The sequence below is a fragment of the Zingiber officinale genome, chromosome 2B (genome assembly GCF_018446385.1).
Source record: "Zingiber officinale cultivar Zhangliang chromosome 2B, Zo_v1.1, whole genome shotgun sequence".
Classification (NCBI taxonomy): Eukaryota; Viridiplantae; Streptophyta; class Magnoliopsida; order Zingiberales; family Zingiberaceae; genus Zingiber; species Zingiber officinale.
The window spans coordinates 132,661,082-132,674,188 of NC_055989.1; the positions used below are offsets into that span (position 1 = coordinate 132,661,082).

Genomic DNA, 13,107 nt, shown 5'->3' on the forward strand with positions numbered 1-13,107 from the left:
GTGGATCATCTTTGATTCGTAATTTACGGATAAGAGGATTTGTTCTCTCATAATTCAGATTTACATGTTCTCTGCCTTCTTCTTTGATATATAAATTATACTTACTCAATTCAATTGTGTATTACTTCTCATTTTCATGACACATAGAAGATTAATTCCATCACTTATTCTCATTTATTCATTGAATAAAAACAAGATAAAATACAAAGAAAAATACACCCATCAAATCATCAATTTCCTTTTCGTCGAGGACGAAATAAACCTATCCCCCTATTGTTGATTTCCTGTATTGGCCTTGCATTCATCGACGCGTGCTGCAAATGAATTTAATAATCCTTAATTACTTTATCAAATAATGATTAAAAAAAATTATTACTTACATCGTGAACAGCTTCTCTCAGCCGTCTTACTTGTTCCCTTGACACTGTTCTAACCTGCAAAACCACAACCATCCTTACTAATTAATCTCAAAACATCGATAAAGACTAAACTCTAATCCTAACCTTTTACCTTATCAATGATAAGACCAATGTTTTTCGACTTACCTTCTTGATGATGGTCCAAACTACACCTTCAGTGCAAGGGGGTGTGGTTAAAGAGCCCATGTATCTGTAGTACTTCCTGCTCCCTCTCTTTATAACCCTTGGATCCACCAGGCCCACCTCTTCCTCTGCTTCATGTTTGTCTTTGATCATATCGATGTATCTCTCCATCTGCATCAAGAAATTTATTTAAATTTTAGGAGATATTTTAATAGTTTTTCAGTTATATACCCCCGGGGTGATATGCTGAGCACCCCGTGGGGGGGCGCCTGAGTGCAGTCGGGCGTCCGGATCACTTCAGGGGCACTCAGGCGCCTATGTTGGGCGTGCACGGTGGGCGCCCAACATAATCAAATCCTATATATACGTGAATGAAGGACCTTGGCGAGGAAGGGTTCCCTGCGGCCGAGGGTGTAGAGAATGCCAACGACGGCAGTGCGGTTGTCGGCGGTCTGATGAACCATGTGGAGCTCCATATGGAACCTGCGAAAAGATAGCTCAGATTTGTTGAATTCGAAGAGTTTGGAGATGAAGGGAGGGATCGAGATCGACGCACCTGCGTCCGTTGATGGTGTGCTCCGACGGCGAGTGCCAGTGCAGCTGCTTCAGAGCGTACTTGCTTCCGTCGATTCGCACACTTCCGGCGTTGCCTTCGAACCGGAGCTGCCAGATTGAAGATTCAGGGTCAAAATCGCATCTTTCTCTTTTTGGCGTGACCAAAATCGAATTTTTTTTCATCGGATCACTCACCATGATGTCGTGGCCGCGGTTTTTGAGCACGGCGGGGACGGGGCGGTAGGAACGGCGGAGGCGGCCCAGGAGGGGCAGAACCTGGACGCGCTCGTGGGAGAGGTCCACCGGCGATTGCATCCGGCCTTTGCTGCAGGCCGCCCACTCCTTGTGGATGTGCCCCCAGTGCTCCGGCCCCACCTCGCTCCCTTTCTCGTAGCTGAACTCCATCTCGTCATCTGCAATCAAGCTTTTGATCATAAATACACATCAAGTTCAAATGTTTAAGCCGCGAAGCTTGATCACGTACCGACTTCTTCTTGAGAGATTGCGATGTGAGATTGCAGGAGAAGGACGAACAGGACAAGGAAAGCAGAGAGGGTCGTGAGTCTGATGCTGTGATCCGCCATTGATGACCGCTCTTCAAGAACGAAGAAGAAGAAGACGCATACATATATACAGATCAGCGGGAACGAAGAGAGTAAGTGAATCAAAAAAAGTAGCAAGCAAGGGAGATTACTGTCTTTCTTTTTGCACATGATTTATTTCTTTATATATATTTTTTTATTGGATGAATTAGATTTCTTGCTTGCACAGCGAGGGTCGGAACAATATTTACTAACATATAAAACTGCTGGATGAGTTGTTCTTCGCTGGGAAGGATACTCATTACATGGGCATTTATTCTTTCTTTTTTCTCTCTCTTTTTTATTTTCCTTATGATATATTCAATTTTAATTAATCATTTCCGCCTCCAAACAACTATCACACACAATGCTATAATTATGAAATTGTTTTATGGAAAGATATTGTAATTAATGTGCATGGTTACACTAAATAATTAATTCAATTCGGTTGTGTTACCAACAAATTTGAGGAGAGTTCATCCAAATTACTAGGGATGTAAATGAACAAAAAGGTTCGTGAATTATTCGGAACTCGATTCAATAAAAAGTTCGTTCGAGTTCGTTCGTTTATCTTATCGAGTCGAGATTGAGCTCGATTTCGAGCTCGATGGTTTTTTCGAGTCGAGCTCGAGCACAAGGATATTTGGCTCGTGAGCTCTCGAACATGTTCGTTTGTAGGCTCATGAGCTAAAAAACGAGCCTTAAATCGAGTCAAAAAATGAGTTCTAAAATAAACCTTAAAACGAGCCAAAAAAATGAGCTCTAAAATAAGTCCGAAAACGAACCCAAGCTTGCTTAACGAATTATGTTTACGAGCCGAGCTCGAACTGTTCGCGAGCTTGATAATTCCAAAATGAGCCGAGCTCGAGTTTTGTAATAAAAGTTTGATTCGAGCTCGAATCAAACTTTCATTACAAGACTCGAGCCGAGCTTTAGTCCAAATATAACTTAAACGAGTCGAGCTCGAACCTAATACTATTCGGCTCGGTTCAACTCGTTTACATCCCTACAAATTACCATGAGCAACATTTATCAAATTGGAATGCACACAGTTTGCCTTCAACTGAAAATAACTAACTAATCGAATAGCTTGATGCCGCCGCCTTCGTCTTCGCATTGCCTCACATTCCTCAAAATGGCATGCCCGCCGCCGCCTCCGAAACACTGCTCCGGCCGCGGAGGCATGAGGTAGCATGGCTCAGGCGACGCCGCCTGCCGACACGCGTCAGGCGACTGCGTGTGCCGAAGCAGGATCCACGGCCTCAGTCCCCCGAGCCCCTGCGCCACGTACCCGAAGGTCGACCACGCCGTCGTCACCAGCGCGTCGCTGAGGCTGAGCAGCTCGATCTCCGCCAGCGCCTTCACGTTGTGGTCCCGATGATCCGTCCGCTGCGACCCCTCGTGGCTCGGCTGGAATACCCCGACGACCTCCCCCGTCGTCGTCGCCCGCCGGTAGTACATATCCCTGATCTTCTCCGAGTAGTCCGGTTTCAAGTACGTCACCAGCACCGCCTTCACTTTCGTGTCGATGGATGTCGCAGCAACGGCATTCTCAGAGACCTTCGGCAGCAGTCTCTCGCCCAGCAAGCAGCTCATGATCTGCTCCAGCATCTTCTCGAAAGGGACCCAGAAGTTGTCGAAGACCCTGATTTGGACGCCGACTCTCTCGTCGGCTTTTTCCAAATAAGCTCTGTAGTACCTGGTGACGCGGCCCCATACCTCGTTGCTCGGGTGGATAAGGTACCGGACGAGGTGGTGGAATACTGCGGACCGCTCCGGGAACAGCTCGCGGAGCTCGTCGGCGTACTCAGGGACGAGAAACAGAGACGGCACGAAGTAGTGGTCCGACTTCAGCAGCAACCACGGCACCTTCCGCAGCGTTCGCTGCGAGTCCTCGCAGAAGAACCGCTTGTCCCAGTCGCCGTAGTACCACGGAAGATGGAGGTAGACGTAAGATCGAGAATCAATCGAGGCGTCCTTCGACTCTAGCAGGTTTCCGAAGCTTTCCGGCGCTTTGGTGTCAAATCTGAAGAGGTCTCTGATGGGGAAGTCGGCCGGGAGGGCCCACGTTGCGCCGGGGAAGGGCTCGCAGAGGAGGCCAGTGAAGTCGTCTGGGATGTGGAGGAGGAGCACCTTATTGTTGAGCAGGGCGTAGAGGAAGGCGGAGACGATGGTGAGGACTCTGTTCCCGATGCCGTTGTGGGGGATCCAGACGACGTACTGACACTCGGAGGCGGCGGAGGCATTGCCGCCGGCTGAGCGGAGCACGGCGGCGGAGCGGTCGTAGAGCGCGGTGTGGGGGGCGCACTTGCGGTGGAGAGCCTCGTACTCGCGCAAGCGGCGGAGGAGGTAAGAGGAAGGAGAGTACGGCGACCGATTCCTGTAGATTGCCGCCTGGTATCGACTGAGGCAGGTGCTTGCTTCGAAGTCGGGGGAGAGGAGGCCACCGAGAAGCCGGTCGGCGGAGGAAGACGACGTATAATTTTTTGGACCTTAACAAAAAAATTAAAAACTTAAAGATCTAATTGAATAAAGATAGAAATAAGAGCTTCAAAATTCTTGGAGTGGAATGTAATAAGTATTTTCCATATTAATATATCATTACTAGAAATTTTTATAATATATATAACATATTTATAACTAAGATTTGGCTTACATTAGCCTTCCTATCACATCTAACAAATTGCCAATTGTTCGTGTGACTTATTAAATTATTATTTTTTGAATAGTTCATCCAATTATCTTTAGGGATTTATTATTCAGGGTAATTAGTCATTAATTCAATTGCTACAAGTTGCCCTTATTTATTACCGGATGGCTCATCTAAGTTGCCTTCCTTGACCCGTTTAATTCGACAAGAATAGTCATCCAATTATCTTTAAATATTTATTATTTTAGTTGATTAGTCATTATCCAATTAAGTATATATTTTTTTTCCTATGTCAAGTCGATATACTAATTCTATTTGATCGCTTTAGCCTCGTTAACCATTTGATCATTCATCTAGTTCACATTCAAATGGCAAATCAACTAATACATTTGATTTATCTACCCTCCAATTTAATTATATATCTAATTGTGTCTATATATCCCATTCGACCTTTCTAATCTACCCAATGCAACTCAATTTCAAATCAATGTTGCATTGATTATTTGAGACAACTTATCAAATTATTTGAGACAACTTAGCTCGAGTGACGTACCCAAGCGGACATATATACCTAACTAAGTGGCTCAATCAGATAGGTCGTCCAACTAGTTTGCTTTTTCCAATGCTCCCCATCCATGGAATTCACATAAAATTAGAGGATTATAATTTTAAGAAAAAAATCACATTCTAATTAAATTTCTCTTTACAAACCAAATACAAAAATGTTAATTCAAATTTTATTAGAAAACACTAGACCAGAACAGTTCACATCATCTAATGGAATCTTTCACCTGCACAGGATATTTCTATTACTAAAAAATTATTTTCTGTAAGTCAATGTAGTCTTGATAATAATATCTTTCTGAATTTATCCTAATTATTATTTTGTAAAAGATAGAGCAAAGAGGCTAGGATTTTATTGTGAACACGCAAATAAATCAATTTGACATACTAAAAAGAACATAATTGTTCATAGATTTATTATAGTCTTATACTTATAAAACTTAATTAACTAAAGGATATATGAAAAATAATATGACGAATATAGTAATAACAATTATGGAAATAATAATAATTACACATGTTGAATATGGCAAGTATTGAAATCAATTTATATCATCTTGAATTGCTATATTTGTTTTCATTACCGATTGTATGAAGAAGTGCACCGATATAGAATTCATGCAGAAACTATTACGAAGACGGCGAAGCACAAAACACATGGAAGAAGAAAAAAAAGAATTAAAAAAAAAAAAGTAAAACGTATTAAAACCTGATGATCCGAACGCTGCACCTCCGCTACGCGTCTCCGGCGAAGCCAGCCGCAGGTACGTCCCGACCCAGATCAGGACAAGCACCGCCGCCGGAAGCAGCAAACGGGCGACCTCGCCGCCGCCGGCGCACGGCCTCGTCAACCTTCTGGCGAAGCTCTCCCTCTCCATCTCTCCCTCGTTTGGTAATCGTCGCCGTCTACCTGCTCGCAAGCTTCTCTTATTCAACTTGGCAACTTGGCATCCAATTTAATTAAGCTTCCGTGGAGGTCCTCGCTGCTAATATATTAATTTGAGGGGGTTTTGTGCACGAATAAATCTATTAAATATTGCGGCGGGGAGAATTTTTATTATTATTTTTTTTACTTCCAACGCGCGCACACGTATTATATTCACAGGATCCGCTCCAAACGGATCGCGACCAGGTGTGTAAATAGTAGAAAAATTAGAATTAAATTGAAATATTTCATTTTGAAAATTCAAACCCAATTTATTTTACTTCTAGATGCTAAAATTAAAAAGAAATATAATTGAGCCGGTGGATGATGGTGCTGCAGGCGGCGATGTAGGCACGTCGAGATTGATCGTCTTGCTTTATGATATGATCCGATTCGACATCATCGAGGGATGTGATGGCTCGGTCAAAGTAATCACAACCTATTAATTTCGATCGATTGGATATAAGTCAGACCTGAACCAACTTACTTTTATAAGCACGACTTCTCAAGATCGATCTTTATTGAGAATATTTCTCAGGTGAGTCTTCTCGGAAGGTAGACTTCCAACTACCAAGTACCACAAGAATCTTTAAACAAAGGTCTGACAAAGATTCAAGGAACTCAGTTTGATCTAACTCGGAAGGTAGAGTTTTAAATTAGGGTTGATCTAACTCGAATGTAAGAAGGCCAACTTAACCCGAACTCAGTTTGATCATATCCGAGCTTGACTTGACTTAGTTCATCTGGGCCGAACATGTTGACTTGCTCTACCGTATCATGATCCAACACACCTTTGACCTTTAGTAGTCAAAATGTTAGAAATAAACCAAGCTATGGACGAGTTGAACTTGGCTTAAGTTGACCTAACCTTTAGTGGATCGTGTTTAGCACTACCACGTAATTAATTTATCCTTATTAATCTTATTTGTTTAATCCACGAACCACGTAAGTCGTGCTCCACATGTGAAATGCCGTAAAGCATGATCCGACCCATTTGACACTAAAAAAATTCTCAATGAACTCTGATTAGAATAAGTGATTTAAGGTAATCACCAACCTCTAATTATTGGAATGGGCTCTGTAATATTGAATTAATTAAGTAATAGTAGCTGAACTACTAAAGAGGGACCATTTAAATAAAAAAAAAATTAAACATATATATATTTAGTTCTTAAGAATATTGATTACAAAGCAAACCTAGATTTAAGCATTCGGTTTCATCAAATTAAACCAAACCAGACCAAACCTAAACTATAATTATGTAAAATCATGAGACCAAATCGGTCATCCATTAATCAGCATAAACTTATATATAAAGGAGGAAAAAGAAAATAGAGTAATTATTAAATAGTCTAAACAAGCACGTAAGCAATTAATTCTCTCGTAATTCCAAGGAAACACGGCAAGTGCATTAAGTGCAGTGCAAGAAATGTCGAATAAGTTTAATTAGAGAATTATTATTATATGTACTTATTTTTCAACAAAGAATATATATATACATATTTGAAAGAAAGAAGAAAAAACTGCCTCGCACTCTTTTTCGTACCTAAATTTTCTTAGTCATTGTTGAAATTTCCTTTAAAAAAAGTCTAACGAAGACTATTGTTTTATATTTTTTTATGTAAATTTCAATCAAGAAAAGTGGAAATTAGGAAGCGAAGATTGAAAAGCAACGCACAATTGGTGGAATATATAATTAGGATTTAGGATAAAAAAATAATTATACTTAATTTATTTTTCTATTTTTTTTGTTCTGCTCTTGAATTTCTACAGATTGTACGTTGACTTCCGGCCAACGCAGCGTCCTCCTCCGCCTCCACGTCACGTCTCGCCGGTTTTCTGCTTCGCGGCGACGGCGATGGAATTCTTGCAGTGCGCGATCGCCGCCTGGATCGCGCTCTGCAGCTCCTCCATCGTGCTGCTGTCCGACGTGGAGGCCGAGGAGATGGTCATCGAAGAGGCCGAGAGGAGGCCGCTGTTGGTCGGCGACGTCCTCATCGATGCCGGCGCCGACATCTGCCCCTTCCTCCGCCGCCACCACTCTCCCTGCGTCGCCGCCGCCGCAGCCGCCTTATGGTTCAGATTCGAGTGCCCCGAAAAGGAGCACGGACGCCGTCGCAGGTCGTCGTCGCGGCGGCGCCGCTCTCTCTCCCCTGTCCTGAAGAAGAACAGAAGCTCCACCAGGCTCGCGTACTTCCGAAGCAACCTGCTCACGTCGAGCCCCTTCCTTTTCCTCTTCGTTCTCGCAGTCGGTACTTCCTCCGCCGCCTCTTTCTCGTTCCGCTTCCTCAGCCTCGCGAGGCCGAAGAAGGACGCGAACACCGACGTCGGCTTCGTGGCTCTGCTCTCCTCCTTGGCGGGCTTGCTGGGGTCGAAGTAGTTGAGGACGCGGTCGCTGTCGGTGTGCCCGAGGGGATAGGTGAAGTTATCCAACGAGATGTCGGAGGCGCGCGGGGGACTACCGGGGTGGGAGAGAAGGTGGAGAGGGAGGAGCTGGCCATGGAGGAAGATATCATCGGCGGGGGCTAAGTCGAAAGCGGCAGAGGAGGCAGAGAGCGGCTTGGAGGCAGTGCCCGTGAGGGTGGCCGGCGAGCTGAGAGTTTGGAAGGAGATGGTGAAGGAGAAGTCGTGAGAGGGGGAGGCGGTGGCCGAGGATGGCGGTGGCGGTGGCGGTGGCGGTGGCGTAGCCTTATCTTCTATTTCCATGGATCAGAATGATGCGTGTTAAAGCATTCAGGTTTGGAGCAGATATATACATACACATTTAATTTCACTATAAACATTAAGTGATTAGTCAGTTAGGCCAAATATTTCAAGGATAACTTTAATTTCAGAAGCAGTAATGAAACTCGACAAAAATGGCTCAAAATATCCTTATATAATTATATTATCCTATCGTTTGACAGTGTATAAATTAGCAAGTAACACATTTTCATTTATTCTAATGACTTTATATATTTTGATTTTACTCGTTGTGTAATAATCTTTTTCAAATAATATTTAAACAAGCAAAATAAATAATATATACTCTATGACAATCACTATATTCAAAAGATGATATGACAGTCAAAATCAACCTAATATGACAGTCAAAGCCAATGAAAGATAACATCTCCCTATCTAGCTTTGATTGACGGCCCAATGATAGGGCTCGTTGGATAGGCCTGGTCGGATTCTGAGCTGTGCGGAAAAAAGACTGATTGTCCCTTAAGTCGGTCGAACATAAGATTTTCAGTGTTTCACCTTTGAACTAAAGAAACAGGGTGCTTGGTCACTCAATAGCTGATCAAATTTAAGGATGGTCGCCTTTACATGCCGACCGAAATAACTGATCTACCATCAAAAGGGAGGGTTGAACTCATTACTATGTAGAAGCCTCTCTACAAATGTCTGTCGATCTGATCATCGGCCAGCTCTATGGGTATCTATTCAATAGTAGAACTAACCGGGTTTATATAACTCCATACTCATCTCTTCTATGTATAAGTAGGATAGCTTTATAAATCTAGACGGATGGCTAGGTGCATTTTATCTACAAGTTATTATACTATCGGCCAAACAAAAGGTCGTTCGGGCCTAAGACACTTTGGCTCAAGATATTGACCGGATCTCTCAAAACATAACATTTCTCCAGAGTCTCGATGTACACCTGGCCAAACAAAATACCGACCAGGCCTAAGGTGCGTAGCTTCATATTGCGGATTAGATGGATTTCTAATACGCATAAGTTATTATATTGATTTTTAAACAAACTCTCAATGTGTCAAGGGCATCATAGTATTTCTCAAGCGGATTCATAACATAACCAGGGCATTATATTATTCTTCCAACGAATATCTCAAAATTGTACAAAATATAACCGAGCGACTTAATACTGAGACAAACATAAAGGCAATCGACCTTACTGGTCGACCAAGATATATACAATACAGTACATGACAGAGTAGATTATACAGAATATAATCGAGCAACTCAATAGAGACGGTCGACCTTAGGGATCGACCGACCTTAGAGACCTGCCAAGATATACTCAGCAGACAATATCCTGACTACTTGTCAGGATAACAAATATGTATCAGAGAATATTTTTCTTGAAACTTGACCTTCACGTCTCTTATCAGCAGACCATTTATAACAACATATTCTTTTATCAACCTCAATAATAATAGAAGTTATAAACGACAAAAGAGATATATATGTAAGAGAAAGATTTCTCGTAGGATTATTGCACATCACCTAGGTTATACTTTTTTTTTTACTTAACAAACTCTGACATACTTTGATATCTTATGATTGCGGAGGTTATGTGAGGTGGTATATAAGTGGGAAGTCCTCTCCATGAGTTCTCTAAACATCTGTAACTTTACTCTCATGTGCACATTCTTACTGTTTTTCATCCACCCGCCTGGATTTGCATTGACTTGAGCGTCGGAGGGCTTTCGCTAGGGTCTTCCCTTGGTTTCTGGACGTTGACATTTTGTTGGCTCATCTCCGTGTGCGCAAGAGCATAAAGAGGTTTTTCCATGGAGTAAAATGTCTTCTACCAGTCAACCGTTAGTCCATCGTGTTCAACGTGTTATCTCTATAATTTTCAGACATGATCCATCACGATCAACCGTGTTGAAGCTAACATGTAGCATCTATAACATGTCAACTAATTGCTAGCTTCTAGCTTATATACGTCATAGAAATTAACCAGTAGTTTCTTCAATAACGTTGAATCTCAAGTATTTTGGGATAAAATAATAGGAGAGAAGCTCATTTAATTTTTATTTTTTGAAAAAAAGATATTAATACCATGGTTCTCTTAGTTTAGAGTATCCTTTTGATTTTCATCAGCAATTGATCACACACAATTAAAATTATAAATATTTTTTAAAAGATGGAGTTAACTTTTATATGCATTTATTTTCTATTTACCCCTCCTACGAATTACTGTGGCATTGTATTTTAAAATCAAGATATTGTGGTACTCATTTTTAAAAATAAACGCCAAAGTGATACTTATTTTAGGATTTATACAATATTAAAGTGGTATTGATTTTAAAAATGTAATATAGTTGTGATCTTCTTTAAAATGCAACACTATACTTGCTTGACCATAGGGGCAAAATGAAAAACAAATAAGCTCTTTAAAAAAAAAAATCTAAAAGTTAAGTCGATCACAAGTCCTACAAATAGAGGCGATGCAGTGACCCTCCCCACAGTCTTCCTCATGATTTGACTCACAGATCTGTGACGACACCTCCATGCACGAACCTTTCTTCTGCCCTTGAACACGCTTGTGCAACCGAATGTGAAGAAAAAAAGAACAAAAGAAAAACAGAGGAGAATCCATGGCAGTCAGATACAGAGAAGGGGGCCCCTGCAGCATGGAGACGTGCCAACCTACTTTTGTTTTGCTCCACAGGGACGCGATGAGTGCAATGATAGGAGCAGAGGGAGGTGGTCCTGCGAGGAAGAAGACGCCCCATTCTCACATGGAAACAAGCTGCCCGGCCAAATAGAGTTGGGGTGCATCTATCACCCACATACCTTTAGGCGAGCAGAGGCATGGCGCCACCATTTGTCTTGGCAGGGAAAGAACCGAAAATGACTGCCAATTATCGATCGAGCATAAACCCACTACGTACGTACATGAGTTAGCTAGGAGGTTTATTTATATGTGAGAGCTTGACGAACACAATGAAGAAATATTATTCTGCAAACAGTTCGTTAGGAGGTTTGAGAATGACAACGTGTTTCGGAATCAGTCATGCTCCACGAGCAACGAACACACTGAGCTGTAACACCCAATTAAATTCTACAACAGCTGTAGCAGTGATCTCCCTAAAGCTTTAATGGTGGGCACGGACGCGTGGTCCCTTGGACAGTTGAATGCTCAATGCGAGTTCAACATCAATCAGATGGAAGAGGAGAAAAGCCTTTAGCTTTCTTCTTCCTTCTCTTTCGATTCTCAGAGGGGCTTGGAATTGAAAGGAGATAGACAAGGAAACTCTGGTGGAACATGCACATCCAGTGAAGTGATGGATGAGCTGTTCTGTTGTGTGTCACTGGTCCCTTCGACTTCCTTCATGATCAAATCTGTAATCATGATGTCTAATCTTGGTGAAGAACAAAGAACCGCACAGTCAAAACTTACTTAATCTTCATCCTAAATGATTGATTCCACTGTCAAATTGCCTTTATCTATTATAAAGAGGCACACAGCACAAGCCTTCACTTGTTGCTCCTACTCATCTGCAAGAATGCCACTCTTTCCTCTGTTTTCTTGTGCCAAGTGCCGCGGCTGCTGCCTCCGGACGCTCTCTCCTTTTGGCTCCGGTGACGAGAGTGTTTACCGCGAACTAGACCGCGAAAATGCTCGAAACCGAGCGACGGATCAGGGGGAGTCTGAACCTAAAGAGCACTCAGTAGTCTTTTCAGAGGAATACCATGAGAGCGGCGAAGAGTCGGTACTGAAGCAATTTGGAAGGTGCCAAGGCCAAGGGTGGCCTTTCGGTTTGCGCCGCAGTGCAGTGAATGTTCCACCACTGCTAACCTCCCCTGCAGATTCTTGGTTGTGGCATAAGAAAAACCTTGTCACTAGGAGCTCAATCAGCACTGATAGAAACAAGTAGAAAAACAAATTTCATTCTCTATATGGTATCTGTATCTATGAAGACCAATTTCAAGTGCTTCCTCTCAAATCTTGTCTTTGTAGGTTGATTCAATATGCGATACAAAGCGCTTGTCCGATAACTTAAGCCTACCTAGTCGATCGATGATAAGTGCTTGTTCAATAACATCTCTGTTCAGATGAATGATCAGTGTAAACCATTGGCATATAGTTAACATGGCATTAGTGTAAAGCTAATCACATGCCATTGTCATAATGCATGACATAATTGAGTAGATGTCATCATTAACCCCAATTGGCATTATAATTATGGAATTTGTAGTGGACCTCTTTTAGTGTGAATTGGACTGAAAGGGATGGCAAAAGGATGCCTTGTGAATGAATATGCCTACAATCTACATGGCAAGGGAAATTGAAGTTCTTTACAAAAACCAAATTTGGTTTTTAGAAAAAATAGAATAGAATTTCAACAACTCAAAATTTGATTGGAATTTTGTGAAGAAATTTCCTAGAATAATGATAAGAAAGGATAGTAGGATGGTTTCAAATAAAATAAAAGGATAAAATCTCCAATTATCTGTTTGTTTGTAAATAATAAATAAAATAAATGAACAAGTTTGATGACAATTCCTGGGCCGAAATGGGGGTGCGCAGTTCTCTCATGGGCCAAT

The 13,107-nt window shown here is 42.1% G+C and overlaps 3 protein-coding genes across 3 annotated transcripts; all 3 read right to left on the bottom strand.

Annotated features, from left to right (window-relative positions):
* Window positions 1-151: 151 nt before the first annotated feature.
* On the bottom strand, window positions 152-1,696 carry LOC122047293 (alpha carbonic anhydrase 7-like). Its single transcript, XM_042608470.1, has 7 exons — window positions 1,582-1,696; window positions 1,293-1,510; window positions 1,099-1,205; window positions 923-1,025; window positions 546-713; window positions 381-434; window positions 152-314 (listed from the first exon to the last, which is right to left on the bottom strand). The coding sequence occupies exons 1-7, from the start codon at window positions 1,679-1,681 to the stop codon at window positions 231-233; spliced, it is 834 nt and encodes a 277-aa protein (XP_042464404.1). The 5' UTR covers window positions 1,682-1,696; the 3' UTR covers window positions 152-230.
* Window positions 1,697-2,434: 738 nt separating this feature from the next.
* LOC122047294 (galactoside 2-alpha-L-fucosyltransferase-like) lies at window positions 2,435-5,822 on the bottom strand. Its single transcript, XM_042608472.1, has 2 exons — window positions 5,602-5,822; window positions 2,435-4,170 (listed from the first exon to the last, which is right to left on the bottom strand). Exons 1-2 carry the CDS (start codon window positions 5,768-5,770, stop codon window positions 2,756-2,758), a joined length of 1,584 nt encoding a protein of 527 aa, XP_042464406.1. The 5' UTR covers window positions 5,771-5,822; the 3' UTR covers window positions 2,435-2,755.
* A 1,816-nt stretch (window positions 5,823-7,638) lies between these two features.
* Window positions 7,639-8,523, bottom strand: LOC122048734 (BRI1 kinase inhibitor 1-like). The gene has a single exon (XM_042610265.1). The coding sequence runs from the start codon at window positions 8,521-8,523 to the stop codon at window positions 7,639-7,641; it is 885 nt and encodes a 294-aa protein (XP_042466199.1).
* Window positions 8,524-13,107: the final 4,584 nt, after the last annotated feature.